Here is a 23,613-nt window from a genome sequence, read left to right as displayed (position 1 = left end):
CCGCACTCCTTGTGGATACCCTATGCTGCTTTTGACCTTTCTGTTCTTGCTTCAGCATTTACCAGTTTCTGCAACATTATTGTTCCAACAGGGAATTAAAATATAATAATAAATAAGACCTTCTATGAATTCTGTGTCTAATGCTTAACCGTTAGTAGTGATTTTTTTAAGCTCTTTGAGTAAACCATAAACATAAAGGCAATTTTAGCAGAGCTGATGAGATTTTTAGAAATAGTTGGTATTTCATGACAGAACCCTGTTGAACTGCATTTATTCACATACTTTTATGAATATTTATCAAGCAGCAATACAGCTTATCCTAGGAACAGCAGTGCATTTTAATGATCTGTAAAGCAGAATAGACCAAACCTTTCATGTGCTTCATATGTTGATTTGGGGAATTCAAAGTTGCAACAGCTGAAGGAGTACAGAAACATTAAAGTGTATTTTGCACAGTTTTAATTGTTGGATATTCTGTGTTACACCTCTTTCTCAGGTTAGAAAACAAAATCTAGGACATTTACATTTAAAATAAGGCAATTGTGACAAAAATAGGACGTTCACAAATAAGTGAGAACGATTGATCTATTTTTTATTTTGGTAACTTAAAAACTGAAAACCTGAAGATCCAACACATCTATAAATTTAATAAGATTACTAGCAGAGCTGACAAAAAACGTTGCCATGCACGCAGGATTTAAATATTACACCAAAAGTTGCTGGGCTGCCCTAGAATCGTGTGGCTGCTTCATTAATGGAATAGCATCTTGCTCTAGCAAGTCATTCTCACAGGAAATCAGGAGTATGTCTGTTTTTCCCATCTCTGCATGTCAGCAATATACACAGCATGAAGTGACCTCTCCTATGGTTCTCTCCCACAAATTAAAAGGCAGTGCTGGACAAAGACAAGTCTGACTGTGCTGGTTCCTGTCGACTCTTGCCTTTTCTCCTTTTTACAGGATCAGAGAGAGACAGAGGTTAAGTAAGAAAAGATAAAATGAAAAAAGAGAGAGAGAAAAAGAGGGAGAAAAAATGATTTGGGAGGATAAAGGAGGAAAATGATTTTCCAGGCTCAAAAAGGCAAGTGTAATTTTATGAGTAATACCTGGGCCTGGCAACGGACTACTCTTTGAACGATTGATTGCATGACCTTCAAAAGACACAGTACCTCTTTTGCTAGTATTACTTATCTGCAGATAATAATGGCAGATTACCTACCTTAAGATCCTTCAGTGGAAATCCAAGCATTAATATATTGCAGTTGTTAACTTGACCTGATAAAAGATTACTTACTTCCTGCTCTCAATTTCATAAAAATGTCACACAGGATGGAACTAGAAGACTGACTTCTGTCTCTATTGCATAGAATGCATTTGTATTTAAAATAAAAGTAATTTATGAAGATGTACATGGTGATTTCTCTTACGAGCTTGTGAATGGATTCATCACATCTTGAACCTGAACCAGAGCAATCAAAAAACCAAGAGCTCTTACGTATTCAAGGAATGTGAGGAAGACTTCTGCAGGAGTTACAGTGCTTATCAGCGTATTATGGTGGTCACCTACGGAGTGCCATGTGAAAAATGCAGAAGGAAATGACTTGTTTCTGGGAACTTTTCCATTTATTCAAATGTGTATGTGTATTTCTCTGCTACGTTTCCATCACAGGCTCTTTTCCCCCACTGTTCCCCTTGCTTAGGTTAGTTGTACACATTTCTCTTGTGGACGAGCCATGATTCCTCAGCCCATCTCAACTTCTACCCTTCTCTCTGCCCTGTGTCTCTACCTCCTACTTTGTTTCTGATTGCTCTAACTGTATTTTAGCTCACTCCCTCTCGCCTCTGTCCCCGTTTCTTATAATAGCTGAACTGGTATGTTCTACATCTTTAGCCCCTGCAGTCATCATAGGGTGGGTACTGGGGGCTCTGGGAATACTGCAGGACTCCAGGATAATACTGGAGGGGCTCTGAGAAGTATTGAGGGGCACTGGGAGGGCTTTTGGTAGCTCTGGGGACACTGAGATTACAGGAGAGGTATTGAGTAGTTTGGAGGGGGGCTTTCGAGAATGCTGCATGGTACCTGGGGGCTCTGCTGGACACTGGGAGATCCAAGGGCAGGACACAGGGGTGGCTGAGTGGGGTTCCCACCCTGTTTCCTATGACTCTCTCCAGCTGAGCTGCTCAGATCTGATTTGCTGTGTCATACGGAAATGTCACATGAATATATGTTACATGGAATATTAATAGATCTCCAACTAGGTGGGTGAAGAGAAAATTATCAAACTCCTCCTCATTTACTTTAACTTAGCCTGACAGCCTTGATTGGCTTTTCCTCTCATTTTTTCCCTACTGTGCTTCCATTAGTCAAATAAAAATTTAATGTTCATCCTGACTTTGATAAATTTCAGGTTTTTGACTATTTTTTTACCATTGTCATAATATTTTACATGTTTCACTGAACTAAATGTAAAATTCTGCAGACAAAAATACCTGAGTAGAAAAGATTATAAACAATTGATGTATATTATTAAACAAATGGGAAAAATACTTGCGAGAGAAAGTATCAGGCTTTGCTTGCTCTGGGAGTGTAAAGCTTCATGAATGTAAATGTAATCTAATAGCACCTATACATCATCATAATGCTAAAGAGGTTTTCTTATAAGGTAAATGTGTTCATTTGATCACCATCAGGCAAATGACTCTATGTTCTAATCCCACCTTTTACAACTTGATTCTTTGACTTTCATTACATTTCTAGGAACTTATGTGATGCCAAATTAAAAAAAAAAAAAAAGAAAGAAGAATTTCACTGTAAAAACAGGATGTTGCTAATGTGTTTCATACACAAAATTTTAAAGAGTCTTAATGTTCTTTATCTTGTTTTGGAACCAGTACTCCAACTACCAGAAAAGCCAGGAGCTTTTCTCTCTACTGACTTAGTGATTTAAGATGCTGTACATAAATTACATAAATAAGGGCCAAGCTATGTTATTGTTGTCCATTACATACTTTTATTTTATTTTATTTTATTTTATTTTATTTTATTTTATTTTATTTTATTTTATTTTATGTTTTGTGCATGTGGCAATTTACCTCTTACATGCAGTTTTTCAGATTCAGATAAAACAGCTGCTTCTGTTTTAGCAGGTACCACATTTAGGGGGGAAAATTTGCATATATTCCTGCACGTTTCTGTTGGTTTTATTCTACTTCTCAAAACTTATGCATGAAAAAGTGGAAGAAAAGTATAACAGAACATAATTGCTATTACTTAGAATCACTATTCTGAATAGCTGAACATAGAAGTAAAGTAGTCACCCTTGATTTTGTCTTGTCTTTCCCACAAAAAAGTACTAGATAGAGCTGTGAATCGAGTGTATATGGTACACACTCCATATAATGGAGCACTTGTCAACCTACCATACACTTTTCTCTTGTGAATGAAGAATTTCTGTAGCTGCAGCCCTGAACAGCTTCAATTCAACATAGTGGTAAAGATATGAAACATATCAAGAAGTAATGTCTTTTCCAGTGTTTTCCTTCCATCTTTACGTGAGTTAAGTATGTAGAAGGAGTCAAAAGAGAATTGCAATGGGATGAAGGCTGCTGAGTACAGGAAGAAAAGCTTGTGCTTGGTTTCATTCTGTACATTATGGTTTAAATTACTTTCCATGGCAATTGACTGAAACAAGTAGGGAATTTAATGCTGAAAAGCAGAATTGCAACTGTAAAGTAGCAATTGCAGAGATGAAAGCAATACATTTTACAATGCAAGACTGATGACCTCTTTTAAATACTTGGTTTCTGACATTTATTATTCAATTTTAGACAAATAAGCTTAGCAAACTTTAATGGGCATCACTTAATCATAATCTATTTGTGTAGTGACAAAGTATTTTACCTGGAGATCTCAAATAACTCTATGAAAAAGGTCCCTTCCTCTGAAATTTTCTACTATGGCTTTACTTATTTTTAGTTAAATAGGAAGAACAAGAACTCAAAGCATTGATTTTTAAAATGGATTCCTTATCTTCCCCTACTCAACACTGAACTTGAGTTATTTTTAAGTAATGTGAAGGAATTTTTCCATATCACTTTCGTTGTCTGTGTGAGTGACTAGGGGATTTTTTTCTTTATTTTTAATTTTGCTAAATTTGTAATTCTGCATTTTGCAGAATGCAGTTACTTTCTCTGATGTGTGAGCTTTGTAACAGTTTTACCTTTTGACTTTCACTCAAATTAAGGCTTTCAAAGTATCTGGCCTGATATGTAATTTAAATTCGATTTGATTTATTGGTAGTGGCTCATGGGAAATAATTCAGTGTAAATTTGGGCCTATGTTATGGACGTAGGGATTTACAAAACAAGTGCTACCATTCAGATGGACCAGATAATCTTGGAGATCTTTTCCAATCTTAATGATTCTATGACTCTTTCATTCCTTTTCCCTATCTTGCCCCAAATCACAAACCCTTGAGAAATGGTCTGTTCAGGTATAGCTAACTGAGCCTCACCATGTATAATACCTACAGATAAGCACATTTATCGGAATCCTTGGACATCTCACTTGCAGGGCATTTACAGGCCAAGTCCTGCCGTCTTCTGGCAGCAGCATAGCCTGAAAAGTTAATACACTTTAGTTTTTATTCTCCCTAAATCTTGCCACTGAGTCTGACAGCACACCTGAGATAAGATGAAGAGAAAGTAAAATTAGACTAGAATGGGATAGTTAAAGGATTCTTCCGAGCCACAGCCTGAATAGGTGTCTTCTAAATTTGCTCAGCACAGGTATAATTTTCACTTTTCCTGGGGATTTGAATGTAAATTGCTGCATTTGGGAGTAAAACTCTATAGCCTTTTATGTGCAAAATGCTTCACTTTTGCTAATGCTGCTATAAGCAACTGTGGGAGTTAGTATAGACTGTACAGATTTTAACTACCAGCTTATTTAACCCGACTCAGAAAAGATAAACAGTGGTTAACAACACTTTCAACTTAAGCACATTAGCACTCCCACAGTGGCAAATTTCAGGAAAATAAGCTTACATAGATTAGTCATTACCCTTTCTATTCCATGTCCCTAGAATAGCTTCTAACCTGCCATTTAGCAACAAGAGATTTTGCAATAAAAGATTAAGTATACTTCATCCCTGATGGAATGTATTTTTAATCTTCTTAAAATCCTGTTCAGTTAACATCAGGGAATGTAAGTTATTTGGTGATTACATTTTCATCAACAAATCTTTTATATTTTCTTGGGGATGACTTTCTCTAATGAATTAAGTGAGGCCAAATTTGCATGCATGAGAAACAAGACATGCATACTTTTAGCAAGTCTTTAGATCCATCTATCCAGATACATGGAAGCTTGTATTTGGACGTGGTATCAAGGACTGGGCCAAAGATTGCCTAACTTCAGCTCCAGCATAAGAATGCGGACTTTACAAGGTTCCTACCTCTTTTTCCCATCACATATACTGCCATCTTAAGCCAGTGTAGGAACTGTTAGAAACACTGGGAGAAACTGTCTTGACGTTTTTCAAATGTTAAGAAATCAGCTTTTTTTTGAAATGAGGCAGATGAGGTATGGTTCTTTACACTCTTCCCTGGGTAGCCAGTCATGCATGGGAGATCTAAAAGTAGCAATGTTCTTCCAGCACTGACATGCTTTGGCTGCATCTGGTTTAGTGTTTTTGTTTGGATGAAAGGTGCAATTTTGAAGCAAGTCTCCTGATCATCCTAACTTACCTGCTTGGTTCACATCACAGAGCAGTTTCTGAGTGTGCAAACCACCTTATTCTCGTTGAAACTAAAGTAGAATTTGGGCCCCAAGAGCTCAGCTACCACACACTCCTGTACAGCTATTCTATTCATGGGACTGCATTAGGGATTTTCCCAGGTAACCCTGACCCAAAATGCCTGTGGTATGGATGTCAGACCATCCAGTCCTGTTATATTATTTGATACTTTTCATGAGATCATTGTCAGGAGCCCCCCAACAGAATCCCTAATGATGAGTGGTCTTTTCTTCTGAGGTCTGGGCTACTGCATACCCCCTTGTTCACGACCAAACTTAACTTGCTTACGACCATACCTAGTTAAGTAATACAAAATCTTTCAGAGAAATCACATGAAGAAGAAAGTTGTGTGTCTGATTAGCAGGCAGAAGAACAGCCTAGATTCCATGCCTGCAATACTCACAACTTGCCTCCAAACTCTTTAACTGCAAAACAACTATCAATGTGGCTACTGTTGACATTGCTAGCAATTTTCCTCTGAGGTGGCAAAATTATGGATGCTGATAGTAGCTTTTTAATTGGGATTATCAGAAAGCATTTTATACTCAGTAAAAATTCCTGACTAAAAATATCACTAATGCTAAATAATACTAATGCTGCTTCCCTGGCAGCTGCACAGTTCATGATAATCCAAATGTTCCCAGAAAATGGCATAAGTGCACGGGAATCACGGTACCACATATATTCCTAACACTGAATATATCCATTGAGTTGGCAAGAGTGCCAAGGGCTGCGACATAGTACGTTGGCATGAAATTGGATCTGTTGGTAGGTGAATTACCAAAGAAAGGGAATGATAAGGGATATCGTTCATAGCAGTTAACAACCAAGTTCACATAGCCTGAAAGGTAGCAACAACTACAGTTAGGTTTCTATGCATGCGTCACAGCCAAAGACATAATAAAAGCACTGATCTCAGGAGCTCAGTGAAAAAGACAGTCATTGGTAACTGTTCTCATTAAATGGAATTACCACCTACTTTAAAGAAGAGCCATTATTATTAAGTATCATTAGACTTGAAAATGAATTGATGTTTGCAACTCCTCCAAAGCCGTCAGACAATTTCTGTTATAACATATACAACCTGCCTTTTCTTTCCTTGCACAAACTTAAGCAACTAGCAACTAAACATAGGAAAATTGACAAAGCTTCACAAGTTACACCAAAGAATAAAGTCTATCAATGCATATAGAAAGGTTTTGCCAAAGTTGTAGCACTGCTTATGGGATTATCTGATGTTGTCCTTTTGAAGACCTTGATGTCAATTACTTGTTAACTACCTGAGCTTCAATCACTTCTGACAAAATTTGAAGATGGGTGCATGCCTCATGTCGTGATTTGTCGTTTACGTAAAGGGAAAGGAACTCTTGTGAAACATCTATCTTTGAAAATCGGAATAGGAAAAAATGTTCATAAATTGTTTACAACACCAAACCAGCATATGACATTTTTCCATCCTACCTTTGAAGAGTTCAAACATCGCTGATGTCAGATTTGGTAGAGGAAGCAGGGATGTTCTCTTTCCTGTCAGTACAAAAAAGAGTTCAAATGTTGCTGCCTGCTATGCCTCTGAAAAATTTGTTTAAGGAATCTCTGTATCACAGATCTTATTCCCCTGTTCACACCAGACATTACCTAAACCAGGCTCCAATCATTCTTCTCTGCAGCTGTGGAGGAATTGTGCCATATCACACCCAAAGCCAACCAGCAGCGATGTTCTCTGTCTGCCCACAATGACCCATCACTATGCCCAGGCTGGGGCTGGAGGTTGAATGTACAGTGGCAAGAGCTGAGTCTGCAGGAGGGAGCAAATGGGTAAGGCGAGCCTATAGCATGAGAAACAAAAGAAGTACCCCCAGTGGTGGTAAAAAACATGCCACAACTGTTCTGTCACGGGCGTCCAGTTGTTGTCCCTGGGCTGAGTGGTCCATGGCAGGTGGTAAGCAAAAGATGGTAGCAGTTACTAGGAGGATCCAGGTAAGGGAAAGGAAGAACAAGAGGTAATGAGTACTAGAATGCCTTGTTAAAGCTCATTGGAGAAAGAGCTGGGTGACAGTGAAATGTGGCACCTGGACAAAGGTGAGAACTGGGCCAGATCTCATGGTGAGGAAAGCAGAGAGAACAGTCTCATTCCCAGGGATTATCCAATATCCAGAGGAGCCAGAGTCCTATAGCATTGTAAGTGATTGCAGTGTGCACATCAAAGGATATTACACTGCATGAAATTAACCTTAATTCTGCTGTTGGGTAACTTTTGGGTGGCTCTTTGCAGTGCTCATGGTCTTCTCATATGCACTCATATGTACCTCCACACAGAAATCAATAAATTCCACTACAAGCTTGACCCTTTGTCTATATAGTAAACAGTGGTTGTAAACTAGGGTAAGATCAGGACCTGAGTATTTGATCATGAGTTAAGAATTAGTGGCCTCTTCCAAAACTGGAGTATTCTAATTATTAAAAACATTGGATGAGCCTGACAGTGCCGCCAGACAGTGAAAATAATTCACCAGTGACTTCAGCTGGAACAAGAAAATCATTAAGATAGAGACACATCAAAAAGCTACTTCTTGCTAACTCAGAGAAGACACAACATTTATACTACCTAGAAAATAAAGTAAAAATATATATAAGCACAGTGAGACTTTTTTTTTTTTACACAAAGTAGGAGGCAAATTAAGAGCCATCCAAAGGGTGGCACTGAATGAAGTAATACAAATATGTTTTAAAAAATTTTTTTTGAAAACATACATAGTATGTTTTAATTTAAAGATTATGACCTCTTGACTGTATTTGCCGAATACTGACTCAAATTTGCAAATTTGCTTTTTTTTTTTTAATCTAGCTTAGAAACGTAGTAATAGTTATAGTTAATAGTTGCTTCAACTATACAGTAGTAGTTATATAGGCAAAATAGGAGTTGGAGGTGTTTTGCAAAAACCTGAGTGAAGCTTAGCAACAAGTACATCTTTGTATAAATGAATTAGAATATTACTGTGCTTTTTTGTTCTATAATTGCGTATTCAGGATATAACAACATAGCAAAACACGCACAACAACCACTAAGACTAAAGAAATCACTACTTTAAGAATTATCTAGCAGTACATTTTCTCATCAATAGATTTGTGTGAGTCTCATCAATTCCAAAATGAATTATGACTTACTATCATTGAGGATGCATACTTGAAGAAATTACAGCTTGTTCTCTATTGCTCTTTTCCAGTCTTGCAAATGAAATGTTCCTGACATAGGAAAAGGTGTCAGTTTTCACACTTCATCAGTCATGGTCAATTGCTGCAGGAGCACCACTTTTATGCTCCCAGCAGAACACTTAATTTTAAGAGCTTCCCAAAATGCACTATCTAAGGGCACTAGTGGCTTATGTAAGCTGTATTCCAGCACAGCTCTGAGGAGACTGTATTTTCAGCTCTCTCATGGTACAAAATACACCCACTGAGGAATAATTGCATGCTTCGAGGACAGAGTAAGTTGAGTATACCAAAAAACATTAAAAGAGACACTGCAGACACTTGCTGACTCACGCGCTCAGATGAACACAAATGGATTTTTTTATCTATCATCTTGCCTTGCTTAGTCTGAGTGAATTCCTTGACTGTTTTTGAAAAACTGCCCCTACCTCTTCCTTTCTACCCATTTTAGGATATATCTGTGCTGCAGATTTCATGCAGTATTGAGATACAGAGAGTTGTTTTAGATGAGTTGCTTCAATATGAAGCAGAAAGTCTGAGCAGCAGTTACACACAGACTACAGGAAACACTATGTAAGAACGTACAGAAGATCTTCTCTGCCTACACCATCTAAACCACATACCTGCATAAGAAAGCATTCCAGGATGTCCAACATAATGCCAAAGAGAGAATGCCTCTGTCTTGTCATTTCCATTGTTCCGCAAAAAAAATGATCCTTTTGAGTGTTGTCCTGAATATGTTGCCCCATGTCCTGTAAGATTCAATACAGAAATTGTGAACTATAATATAATAAACAAGAATTTAATCACTTCAAAGTTGCATAAAGCATTCTTGCAATTATGTTCTCGATCTTTCCTTTTGGGTAAAGTCTGAACCTCCACACCATACTGCTGCGAGGGCACGGCCCTGCTGGGCTGTCCAGGGCTGTGTCTGGCCCTGGCTCACCTTGCCAGGCCTGATTCTAATCCCACTTGCGGACTGATGTCGTGGTCTGTCCTCAGCCCGTCCCCATGGAGATGCCTGATGTCTTGTGCTCCCTGGCAGGGGTGCTGTGAGTCCCTGCCCTGCCTGCTCCAGTGCAGACCCCAGCCCCTGCAGCACACTGACACATACAAGCCAACAGCATGCTTACTGCCTTTTAATATAAAAGAGTGTGGATGAAGTCAATCTGTTACAATTTACTGGTTTCTACTCTAAAAATTAAGCATGATTTCAGCCACTGTTGTTGTTTGCAAAGCATATACAAATGGCAAATCACAAACAAGCAATTGCAGAACACTGGACTGCATCAGACCAGCCTACTACAGATACCTGATAAATACACTCAGCACCAAGCAATCTCTTTATTGTTATTTACTTCCTATACACAGGCTTTTAGGGTAAAGCTTCCTTTTATTAACTTTTTATTTTATTTTTGTTTTTTAAACAAGATACTGAAAAGTATCAAAACCAGTTGCTCTTTCCTCTCAAATTCCTGGTTCTTCGTATTTGGGAACAGCAATAGATACAGACATGTTAAAGGCATCCACAGCTGTGCAGTCAGAAATATAGCACTAAAAATAGTTAATGTTTTATTATCTTCTGAAGAGAAGTTTTACTGAACCCTCTGTTAGCTGTACTACACAACCTCTGCATCCTGGGGACAAAACAGATACAATTTGTCATGTGTTCCCCATAGGTTTGATGTTTATGAAACTTACAAACTTCAGGATGCTTGCAGACCCTTTTCCATTAAAGATGTCAGATATCAAAGGTTATCATTTAAGGTGACAATAACATGACTTTGAACTTCTGATCTCAGAAGACAAGGGCATTTTTTCATTCTTTCCGCAGACGTATCTGGAGAAGACAGATAAATCTCTAATTTGAAATGTTAAGAAATACCCTCGAAAGGATGAAGTTGGCTGCAGCTATGACAGCACTTTGCTGTTTCCAAATAATTAATCTGGTGATTAAACTTCAAATGCTTGCACAAAATGCATGAAAAAGCTGTGTTGTTTCCAATAATAACTCTTCCTGATAGCATACTGCATTGTAATTACCTTTTGCATCATCTTTAAATTAGTTTCCTTAGGTTTGTTTGTGTGACAGTACGGAGCTATACAACCATAAGCTTTTGTTAATGCTTTTTTCCCCCCCCGTAAGGCGCTTGGGTAATAAATTGACCGCACTGCAACCGAGTCTTCCACTCCCGTACTACTTTGTTCTCTCCTGTATTTAATGATCAACATCTCTTCGGTGTATTTTTTTATTTTCTTCCAGGCTTACGCATTTTGTGGCCTTTCCCGATGGAAAACAAAACAAAGCTGAAGGGCATGAGAAAAAAAAAGTCTGGTGGGGTTTTCACCTGCCCCTCACTTGGCATTTCCTTGCGTTGAGTGTGGTAAATGCTGCAGCAGCCTTGACAGAAACCCTGCTCTTTTTCACCGCGGGGTTACCGATATGACCCACAGGAGCTGCCTCACGCCCCCCCCGCCTGACCACGGGCTGCCGGCAGGCGCCCACCCGGGGAAGCGGGCAACCGGGCAGCCCCGCGGCAGGTGGAGCCTCCCCACCGCCCTCACGGCGGCGCTCGGGGCCCGGCCGGCCGCCAGGGGCCGCTGCGGGCTCGGCGTGAGGCGGGCGGGACGCGGCGGAGGCTCGGCCGCTGCCGAGGGGGCTCCCCCCTCCCGGCCCCTCCCGCCCGGCCCCTCAGCGCGCGCTGCCCGCGCCGCCGGCTGCAGCGAGCGCCCCGCAGCCGCCCCGCGGGCTCGGCCGGCGCAGCGCTCACCTGCCCCGCGGCCGCTCTCCCCCGCGCGCCGCCCGCCCGCCCGGCCCTTGGGCACGCCCCCTCGCCACGCCCATTGGCCGCGGCGGCGCCCTCGGGGCGGTTTCCGCGGCGCTGAGTGGCCGGGCGCGCCGTCCGTCAGCGCCGCCTGTCACAACACGCCCGGGCTCCTGTCAGAGCGGCGCGGGGCCGCCGCCGCCGCCGCGCTTCCTGCAGCCCCGCTCCCGCCGCCGGCCCCGGGGCCGCCCTCGGGGATGGCCCCGCGGCGGGCAGGAGCCGCTCGCTGAGGGCAGCGCCGCCGGCCGCTCAGCCCGAGTCCCCGAGCCCGGCCCCGTCCCGTCCAGCCCCGTCCCGTCCCGTCCCGTCCCGTCGCGTCCCGTGCCCCGGGCGCCCCCGGCGAGGCGCCGCCGCCCGGCGGAGCGATGGCAGCAGCCGCGGGCGGCCGGGAGCAGCCGGCGCCCCCCGACGCCGCTCCCCGCGCCGACGAGGAGCCCGAGGCGGCCCCTCACGAGGCGGCGGCGGGCAGGAGGCGGGAGCGCCGCAGCGGCGTGCCGGCCGTCGGGGCCGCCGAGCGCTTCCCCGGCGGCAGCCCGGGGCCGGCGGCAGCCCCGGAGCCCGACGCCGGCCTCCTGGAGGCGGCCCGGGCCGCCCCGCGGCGCAGCAGCATCATCAAGGTAAGGGCGGGACGCGGGCCCCGACGGCGGCCCCGCGGGTGCCCGGCCCGGCCGCGGCCGCCTCAGCGCAGGCGGGAGGGGGCCCGGGCGCCTTTGTCTTGCTGACGGGCCGTGGGGAGGCGGCGGCGGCCCCCGGCCGAGCGCTGCCGGGGCCGTGCGGGGCTCCCTTTGCCGGGCGGGGCCGCCTCGCTGCGGGGCTGCTTCGCCAGCGGGGCGAGGGGGCTGCCCGCAGCCGGCGGCGGGGTGAGGGTGGCAGAGCCCCGGGCTCAGCCCCGGCTCCGTGCCTGAGGCAAAGACCGCGGGCTGAGCGCTGCGAACTGGGAACAGCCGTGCCAGGGGGTGGATAAACAAAACGCCTGCTTTTTTTTATTTTTTTTTTTCTTCTTCATTTTAACGCTTTGACAATTAGAGGAGACCCGGGCAGTTAAGTGTGAGGGTCCTCGGGAAGTTCCACCTCGGGGTGTTGAGCATCAAGCCCAACAAAGCGTCGAAGAGTGGCTTTTGGTCTCTAGAAGCATCCAGTGAACACGATGGGAACGCTTCCAGTCTGAAGTTACCCAAACACACAGATGCTTTGCTAAATCAGGACCAAAGTTCTGGAAGTGTTCTGGGGCAGAAACCCAGTTCCCTCCTGGAACTGTGTGAAGGTTTTGGGAGTTGTTGGAAATGCACAGTCTTGGATGCAAATGCAAGCACACGTTGCTTCTGCAGACTACACTGGCTCTACGAACTGTCAGGAATGGCAGATACACTTTAATGGTTGTTAAATGTGTGGCATTTTCACTATAGGTTGACATTTAGAAATATTATTGAGGATAGAGATGTATCTTCCAGCTGGAGAAAATTTCTTGAGATGCATCCTGGGATGGTGTTAATTGACAGAGATATTTCTGACAGATGAGAAAGTATTAATGTTAAGTAAGGAACTGGTAAGGCTGCATGTGAAATACTGGGTAAAATCTGTTTCATGTGTTTAGAAATGATGCATTCAGACTGAAACAGGTGGTAAGAGGGATAACTAGCATGGGTTTCTAAGGTCAATGGGTTGAATGCTGTGTGAGCATGGCTTGCTTAGCCTGGTGAAATAATAGCAAAGGGGGATGCGGCTGATCTTGAGTGTTATGTTACAGGGCGACAATGCAATTTATAGGAAGCGTTAGAACAAAAGATGCCTGTATGTAAACCTGGTCTGGAAACTAGAAAACTATTGCAGACCATCGCTGTATGATCTGAATGGTCATGAGACCATCACTAAGTGGTCTCATATTAGAAATACTAAGAACAAAAATGAGCATATTTCATCTAAACAGTAATTGTTAAGGTGATGAATTAAATAAGATGGCGTGGTTGAGTTTGAAAGCAGGCATCTGAACCTGAGCATTTGCAGGCTGTGTGTCTCTAAGGCATTATGCTGTTGGGACTCCACATAAAGCATGGTTTGGTTTTCCACAAGGATGTCTCAGTGGTATATGTTTTGAAGCACAGTTTTCCTTTGTCATTATACCAGTAACTAACTTGGAAAATACTCTTATTTCAGAAGAATCGAATGATTTATTTGTCTGCATCTTTGGGGGATTTCAGGTGCCCTAGAAAATATTCATCAGGTGCAGAGTGCAAATGGAATTAACGTTTAGAAAGTAAAGCGTATTTCATTTTTTCAGTTTTCAGCTGAAGGACTTTGATAGCAGGAGTTCTGGTTAAGCATTGCACGTTTTGTAGTGGAAGGAATCTTACAGTGTATTCATCTTAATCTAAAATTTCTTTATGTTCAGGTAAGTCCATAGGCAAAGTAGCATTCCGTCACTTTCTTTATACTCATCTTGTCAGGTGGAAAAGAGAGTTTAAGAAAGCAGTGCAAGCTGTACAGTAATGGTGAGTTTTAATTCCGCAGGAGTTGAACACTTGCCCTATTCTCCAATTTATTTCCCAGTTTTTTAAAAGTATACTTTAAGCACTAGCAGTCTCACTGAAGTAAACATAAAGCCTAAATTCTGCAGATGAAGGTGATCAAAATGTACTTCTAACACCCTTTTTTTCCAGCAGTCTTCTAGAACTCTGCAAGTTTCAAGGTTAGTGTCGGAGGCCACAGTTTCAGTGGAAACCAGAGTTGCTTACATTGGAGGGCTTTGGTGTCCACAGGATAATTAAGTGTAAAGGACTGAACAGAGACTTACAGTATATGCCAAACATAATTTGCTGCAGGGAAGTTTTTTAAAGCGAGTAAAATATGAGCCCTTCTAGATAATCTTCAGTGCATTCAAGTGCTCTATATTTGGCCTCAGAAACAAGAGAACTCATTTATACAAAAAGAACAAAACGTAGCTAGAATATTTTTGTTCCCATTTTGTTTTGCTAATGTTCACAGCTTTCCAGATTGAGGTAAATTTGAAACAACGTCTATGAGAAATGATTGTAGCTGTTCATGTACTTCGGAAATATTCGTAATACACGTGCATTATTATTATTATTTTTGTCTTAAATGCAAGGAAGAGGTAAGTAGTCTTACCACAGAACTGGAGCAAGAAAAGATTTTTTTTTTTTTTTTTTCATGAGGAGCTTGAAATAAGCAGTGTATAATGCTAGGAAGACAGAAATAGAGGACAGGCAATACAGCTTAGGACTTGCATGTTTTCAAATAAGCCTAAACATGGAACACATGCATTGGCTAAGCTATGATTTCCAAGTATTTCTGTATTTTTTTCTTGTGAATAATCCAGGGCCAATTGTTTGCAAATAAAATGTTAATTATGACCACTTTGAGGGCAGGAGAATGGAAAACAGAGGTCAAAATACTCCTTTTAGAGGGGGTTCTTCACAGAGAGGGTGGTTGCACACTGGAACAGGCTCCCCACGGAAGTGGTCACTGCACCGAGCCTGTCTGAATTTAAGAAGAGATTGGACTGTGCACTTAGTCACATGGTCTGAACTTTTGGGTAGACCTGTGCGGTGTCAAGAGTTGGACTTGATGATCCTTAAGGGTCCCTTCCAACTCAGGATATTCTATGATTCTATGATTCTTTCTTTACACGAAATGTTTTGCAACCTTTTCTGCTTCAACTTCTAAACAGTGTTGAATGATGGTTTCCCTCTAGCATGTTCCTTTGGACATCGCCATGTACAGGCATTTTAATAAGCAGGTAGGAAGGCTGTGTAATTCGTTATGTAATGCCTACTGAAATATTTTATAACTTTCACCAAGATATTTCTGATCAGTGCTTATCAGACTTCTCTCTCTGCTTTGTATGCATGCAATACGTACTTCTGTGACCATGTGTTTTTTCTTCCTGGATCTCTATATGAAGACAATATAGCAGGTAACATAGCTCTGTGCTTTGTCAGTAATGCTAGACTGTGTCCATAAGGTGAACTACAAGTAGGAATCAAGTCTGTGGAATCAGACTTGAACTGTAGTCACAGCAGACCTATGAGACCTCGTACTTTTAATTAAGTTCTTCCAAAGGCTATGTGCTTCTTTTTCATGTGCAGGTACTTTTTTTTAAAGGCCGTTTGAGTTACCCTTGTGCGTCATATGCTGCTAGTCTAAGAGCTGCAAGGACTGGGATTTTGCAATTAAATTGATCAGTAGAAGAGTGTCAAGATAACTAGCTCTCTTCTTTGAAGGAGTTTTATTTATCCTAATGACATTTTTTAGCTTTAAAAAACCTTATCATATCATTCTTATCAAAAAGAATGCAAGGCTTAATTTCTTCCAGCTTGTGCTTGAAAGCATGCTGACAAAATTTAAATGTTTAAAATACATGATACATCTGTCTGTGCACCATGGCTATATAACGTTGTTTTTTTGGAAGACAGTGGAGTTGTTCAGGTCTGTGATGATTCTGCAGTAGCTTAGGTAGTGTTTTGCTGTGTAAGCTTGCAACTAGATGGAAGAATGATATGCCTAGCCTATTTGTGGAAAGACTGCTACCGAACAAGAGATACGTTAAATCAGTCTGGAAACAGGCACCTGGTGGGTGGTATTTAAGATCTGTGCAAATTCCCAAACATTGTGGAAAGAGTAACATGGAGCTGTTATTCCTTCTTCACAGAAAATGAAGTAGGGAAAAGCTAGCAATAGCTACATAGCAGTAGGTTTGAAGTTAATGAAAGTATTTTCTGACACAGCATGTAATTAAATCGTGCACTTAACAGCCACAGAAAGCTGTGGCAGTCAGAAATGTAAACGGGTTCAAGCAGATTCAAAATGATAAATTGATGAAGGAGAGCTTCACAAAGCACCAAAAGCATCTGGCTTACAAAGTCCCTAAACTACAAGCTGTTGAGCTTTGGGAAGCTGCAGCAGAGGATTGATTGCTTTGTACTTCGTTTCTTGTGTGCCTATGCGTGCATATTCTCCTGTAGCTGGGTTACCCGTAGGGATTGACCTTTACCTAACCTGGTAAGGAGAAATTTAGATGCACTGCTAAGACACACAAAAGAATGTTTTCTGCTATTGCTAGTGGAATAATTTATTAAAAAGAATCTTTTGTTAATTAGTAGTTTAGAATTTTTTGGATTGCAAAGATATAGCTGGCTGTAATCCTTGTAATATTTTCATAACACTGCACCTGGATTCCATGCACCGCTGCTTTTTCATAAACATGCACTTAAATCAGAAACTATACTGGTTGTAGACCTGCTTTTGCCAAATGAATTACATCTAGAAGTTAGAAAAAGCTACTCCATCTCTAGCGATGCCATGGGACTGTTGCATTTCTTGCTGTGATGCCTTCTGGTGGAGGCCCATGGGCATTTCAGACTGGGCTTGACCCCTGCCCCTTCCTTCAAAGCCAGACAATCTTGGTAGGTCAAGTATCACTGTGACTAAGATAACAACGTTGTAGTGAGCAGGATTTAGGTCCTGTGGAGTTCTTAGAGTCAAATTAGCAATAATGACTTTCTGTAACAATGTATACAAAGAATTTAACAAAGATTTAAGTGTATAAAATGGGATTCAGGCAGGATTTTAGGTGCAGGAGCCCCATGAAGCTGTCTTGGGGGCTCTGCTACCTTCTTATGCGCCGCTGGCTTTTCAGGATTTACGTTTTATCAGAAAAGTTTCGTACAGATATATTTGAGGTCTCTTCCAACCAAGAAATTCTGTGATTCTGTGATTCTGTGTGATTTCTGTTGTGCATGCCCAGAGTTGCTTATACTTGCTGCTGAGCATTTTCGTAAGAACCTTGTACCCCAGTCAGTCTATGATTAGTAGGTGAAGGTTTCTTTGCTTTCTATTTCGTGCAGTCTTCCATGTTTCATTTAGACTTTGACAGTTTTTTGTTTTTATTTTTTTTGGAATACAATAAATGTGATTTTCAGCCATCTCTACACACAAGTAAATTGCTCTTTAGATCAATTTCCACTGGAGGAGAGCCTGAGGCCTGGCTAAAAGTCCCTTAAAAATCCATGAGAGCCTTTAGTTATCCACGAGTGGACTTTAGTTAGTGCTTTTAAAATAAACAAACAACACAAGCATCCAGGGCAAACTGCTTGTATGAAAACTTGTAGTGAATTTCTCTGAAGTTGACTGTAAACTGTCCAGTGATTTGCTTGTCAGTTAGTTTGATGTGGTACCTAATGTAATGCACAGTCTCATTAAACATGGAGAGAAATGAATAGTAGCACAGTATTTGTTGTGCCTTTCCATACAGTATCATAATAGTCAAGATTATTTAAATGCTTTCCACTAAAAGTCTCTAAAGGTGACATTTGTCAGATTGGTGGGACAATGTCCTTTCAGAAGGATGCCAGCAACTGCAACTCAGCTGGCCCGGTGAGCTGCACACGCAAGTTCTGGCAGGTCTTTTGGGGAAGTTATTTGCTAGATTTCCTGGGGAAGAGATAGCAGCTGTTATTGTCAGGAAGGAGAGATGAGGATGGTGATAAGGTTTGGTTTGCCTTTGAAGTATGTTGTGTGCACAAAGCCTATTATGTAGAATTTTGTAATTGTTTAGGAATAATGTTCTCTTAGAGTGATGGCACTGGTGGTAGGGCAGCAGCAGAGGAATGTTTTCTACGGTTTTGCAAATATGTTCAGCAGCTTAGTTAACAGAACCACGTTGTCATATATATGCTGAGATGCAAATCCTATAATCCTTATAATACTCTTTTATTGATTTTTTTTTTTTTTTGTAGTTCCAATGAGATCAACTACACCTGTAAGAAAATGTTTTATTTGAGTTAATAGTAGTCCATTTGCTGCAGGGAAGGAGAGAGAAAATGTGAAAATGCAAGTAATTATTGTAGAACCAATAATGCATCCTCTGTGGCGAAACATCGAACTGATCATGCTTGCAAACCTAATTAGTCTGTTTTTCTTTCCAGGAAGCAGCTGGTAGGTGTAGTTTTTTTGGTATACCTTGATGATTTTATTAAAGAATGGAGAATGATGATTAATAGAAATATTTATACACTTGTATTTTACTTTTTTCCCTTTAGCCAATATGACCTGGAGGTTTTGTCATGCATTAAAGTTAAGAAACTTCTTTTTTTTTTTTTTGTGTGTGATGAATTTTAACTTCTGCAAAAGGCTAAATATGTTAATTGGATATTAAAATGTTCTGAAAACATGTATTTGTATGAGACATGTTGGTGTATAACATGTTGGTGTATGAGAGTATGTACCATTGAAGCATTGCTTTTAGTTCTTTCTGTATCGTAAACACTTTCGGTTTTGAAGCCTGCTTATGCACAATACTGTCTCTGGGGGAATTTTCATTTAAGAAATTTGTTGTAATAGTTACTGAGTCCCCGAAACACATTTAAATTGAGATTACAGTAGTGTCTTCCTTAAGTCTCAGCACATTGTTAACTCAGGTTTTTATTAAGCTGGAAATCTCTGACCATTAAGGGTATGTACAGGCGTATTTAAATAACTTACTGGAGGTACAGTGAGATACACTATTCCTGTTCCAGAGCCACTTAAACCAAGAAAATTAGTTTGGGGATTATTTGGGGCAGTATGTGTCAGATGATTTTATTGTGACATGCCTGTCTGAAGGTAGATCAAAGTCTGGAAGCTAACTGACATCAAAGTACATGTATCACTACCTTGCTAGAGCACTGAGAAGGCTTAAATAAATACGTGAATAAATTCTAGCTGTGAACATATACTGTGAAGGTGTGATTCTCTTTCTGAGTTGCATGCTTCAGGGAGTAGTAACATTCATGTTGCATCTTTGATAATCCTGGCAAAAACAGCTCTAAGGAGATAGGAAAAGAGAGGATCCTGAGCTTATATAACTCAGAGCAAGCATTAATTGCATTCATACTGATTATTCCTAGGAGGTTCTCTTTAGGTCTTGTTAGGTCTTATCTCTCCTGATTGACCTATATCATGCTGCTTTGGTACTTCTTCAAGGGGTGGAGGGAGCAAGTTTTTTCTGCCCAGTACCTTGTTTGAGGATTCATAGAGAGGGGAAATTAGTTTGAGTACTGCATAGTTGTCGTGTATTGATTTGCATACCTGTGAACAACTACAGATGGTAGATAATTAGGATGTTAGACAATTAGGTTTCCCAAATCCTTTTTGTTCACTGAAAGTTTGTTTTGGTAGATTGGATACAACTTGTGAATGTCTGATATCTATTCAGCATGGATCTGCCTTCTCAGTTACATACCTTTCAGGTAAGTCGAGGATCAGACGAAGTGCAGTGCTCATGGTTTATGAGTTTTTGGACCCAAAGTGTCAAGTCATGTTGAGCAGTGATCCTGCAGTGGAAGATGTAATTAGCCATTTATAACAATAGTGTATTTTAGCTGCAGGCGTAGCATGTTTTTAATTCATTAGGCAGTTCTGATGAATTGTGGATCTGTTTTAACTATAAATTAAAAAAAGGTATATCTTCTTTGGCTCTTTCAGATAGCATTGGGAAAAAAAACAAAACAAACAAACAAACACAAAACAAAAAACAAAACAAAACAAACAAACAAAAAAAAACAACCAAAAAAGGGAGTTGATTCAATGAAGTGTGAGAAGAGAATATTCTTCTTGGATTCTGACAGTCTTATCCTACTGTTGCTATTTGAACAGAAATATAAAAAGCATTGTGTTTTACTTAATGTTGTTTTCTTGTAAGAAGCTTGTAAAATGCAGTATAGGCAACTCAACTGTGGATGATTTCTGGGTACTTGCATTACATTTTTTTACAAGCTGTACTTTTATTTGGAAGGGCTGTATGATTTTATCTGCTTTGTTCATATAATTTAATTTTATAACAATTTTCATAAATATCTGATTAGAAGTTGCATTTTGTTTGGCTGGAGTGACTGCTGATCTCTGGAAGTCAGAGCTATCAGGGGACAGTACTATGAATGAATTACTGTAAGATCTCTCATCTTTTTCTCAATGAGGTTATTTAGGAGCTTTATGAAATTAATTTAATAAATGTACTAGCTTAATAAAAGGATTATATTCCATTGGAGTATGACACACCTCCAGGCTACTTGATATAAATAACAAAAAATCCTGTGAGCACTGGCTAAAACATAGACACTGGAATTAATTAAACAGACGAACACCACTTTTTGTACGTGTTGTGTTTTGCAGTCGACAGAGCCCTGTCCCAGAGCCTGCCTGGAAGCTGTGCAGCCTTCAGCGGGAGCTGTGCTGGGGTTGGCCTCACTCTGCGTGTAACGTCCAAACCTTGATGCTGTGCTAAATGCAAAGGGGCTCTGGGAAATGTGGATGTAGCCTTCTAATCTCGTGTGAAATGGGTTGTGCTTGTGTATAATCTGAAAATGCAAGTCATACCATATATATAGCTTGTGATTTCCTTCCCAGTGTTATGATTTGCTGTGGCATTTGCTCCCTAAAGCGATGCAGATTTTGAGTACACACGTGATTTTGCAGTCTATGAAATCAGAGGCAGTTTTCACACTGTCATTGATCTAGAATGGATTGGCTGAGCTTTTGCAATATTACTATCCAATCACTGTACCCAGTTACTTGGCTTTGAATGTTCTTCCTCTAGTTCATAAAAACTTAAAATGTAGTTACTTTTTGTTATGGTGATCCTACTTGGAGCTGGCCTAAGTTTTCTGGCAAAACTGCGTCAGTTTAAACTGATGAAGAATGGATTTTAGGGGATTGTTTCCAGATAATGGTTGCTTCTATTAGAAACACAATAAATAATTTAGAGTAGAGGGAAAAAAGGTAGAAGTGACTTAGTAAACAAATGCACTTGCCTGAAGTTACTTTCTTGGCAGTGTTGTTGTGGGGTATGCACGTAGAATGCCTGGTAACAAATCTGTTTGCATTCCATACTGTTTTTTTCAACATCTTTATGGGCAAGTAGTTCATTTCAAGGGACTGAGCCAGATCTCACTGAGATCAAATTAAAGCCTGTTAACTGACTGCTGAATGTTTTCCCAGTGTTCTTGGCAGCAATGCCTCCTGACTTTGAAGACTTGCTTTTTTTTTTTTTTTTTTTTCTTTCTTTCCCAAGCCATTATATATTACTTACACTATGTTATATTCTGCTCCTGAGCATAGTCCAGTCCAAAAACTGTTGGCTTCCAGCAGATGCAGCATCTTTCACCATAGCTATGTCTCATGCGATGTGAAATGCAGAGCTCTGTGACTGTTGGAGTGGCATTGAGGGGACTGTCCCTTTGTCTAAAGAGTTTGCTGTTTTGAGGGCGAATGCCTTGACTTCCATTTAGATGGGAACTGGTGTTGGGAAGATGGCCACATTTCTCAGAAAGAGATGAGCTCAGGGAGGAATGAAGAGGAGCACAAAAGGCAGTGAAATGGCAGAGCAAGGCAAAGTAAAGGAGGTGCCAGAAAGCTGCACCTTGTTGGCGGGGATGTGCACAGTGCTGAAGATGTCTAAAGAAGGGAGAGATTTTGCTGCAGCTTTTCAGATCACAGGATGTGAGATCTGTGAGGTAACATGCATGGCTTTAGGACTACATTCTGATCCAGTACCAGTAGCTGGTAATGCATCCAAATAGGAAAGGACCATACATTTTCTTAGCTTTAGAAAATTGACATGTAGCTGCTGTCTTCCAAGTATCCCTTCTCTGTAGAAAGAGAACTGCACATTTCCTTCAGACCAGCTTTTAACTTCCCCAAAGATACTCGGCTCTCAGCTTGAATAAACTGAGCTCTATCCCACTGCAAGTGCATTTGGCATCACTTTCAGAAATTTGAGGATTTGAAAGGAACAGTGTGGGCACAGTGTTCCATTCACAGGGAGAGGAGAGGAAAGATGAGCTTTCTCACGTAAAAGGTTGCAGCATTTCCTTTCTTGTTTGAGTCATTGTAAGACAAAAGACATGACCCTGCAAAGACAGACCATTTATGTGGTTTAGCAGCGGTGTAACCCCAAACTCTTTATTTCATTTGCAATGTCATTTGCCCTGTTTAGCTATCTGTACACCTACTCAGGGACTGCAGAATGCCTTTAACTTGGATTGTGGTGTATGGCAGCCAGGAGCATATATTACACAGTTCTCCAAATATCATTCAAGGAAAACAATGAAGTATTTACAGGTCTAGATAGGCTGAATATTCAAAAGAACATAGCTCCACTTGCTCAGTTTATTATCTTTCTGTCCATCTACCTATGTATTGTGCATACTTTGCATGCCTACAGTAATTCACAGATTGTTATGTTGAATTTTTAGGCTAGATCTTGCAGTGTTACACAGGCATAGCAGTGGGAGATGGTTATGTTGCTTACTCTAGTGAACCCAGGAGCTAAACTTTGTAGTTATTGTGAAATGCATGTTCTCTTCAAAGGAGAAAAAAAAAAAAAAAGAGCATAATTTGAATATTGCAGCAGAGGTGTATTTGTAAGAGTGCAAAATGTGATTTTCACTGCCAAATAACTTTCCCATATTGCAAGTGCTTGTTAGGAGTTATCTGCTACTTTTTGGCCTCCTGTAAATACAAGCTACAATGGTTTATTCAAGAAGGATTTTGGAAAAAAAAAAAAAAAAAAAAAGAAAGTGTATGAACCACTCTCAATTTTAAAATGAGATATTCATCAGGAGTTAGCTAAAATTCAAGGTGGTACCAGGTTATCTGCACAGCCATTTGCTTTAGTCCTTATTGAAAGTAAGCTTGTGTGGACAAATACCAAGGGACCTTTTCTTGCAAGGTGGAGAAGTGCCTCTGAAATGAGCGCCAGAAGAGCCAGAGAATGCAAAAGCACAGATG

At 40.9% G+C, this 23,613-nt stretch overlaps 1 protein-coding gene across 1 annotated transcript in view; it reads left to right on the top strand.

The window, feature by feature from the left end:
• The first annotated feature begins 11,972 nt into the window (after window positions 1-11,972).
• Window positions 11,973-23,613, top strand: part of PLCL1 (phospholipase C like 1 (inactive)) — a 189,027-nt gene continuing 177,386 nt past the window's right edge. The window contains exon 1 of the mRNA XM_082763097.1: window positions 11,973-12,449. Coding sequence (XP_082619223.1) covers window positions 12,198-12,449 — 252 coding nt within the window. The 5' untranslated portion in view covers window positions 11,973-12,197. The remainder of the gene's footprint in view (window positions 12,450-23,613) is intronic.

The sequence above is a fragment of the Aythya marila genome (genome assembly GCF_965140915.1).
Source record: "Aythya marila genome assembly, chromosome: 6".
Taxonomy (NCBI): Eukaryota; Metazoa; Chordata; class Aves; order Anseriformes; family Anatidae; genus Aythya; species Aythya marila.
The sequence above is the reverse complement of the archived record's forward strand: the minus strand, read 5'-3'. Positions and strand labels throughout refer to the sequence as shown.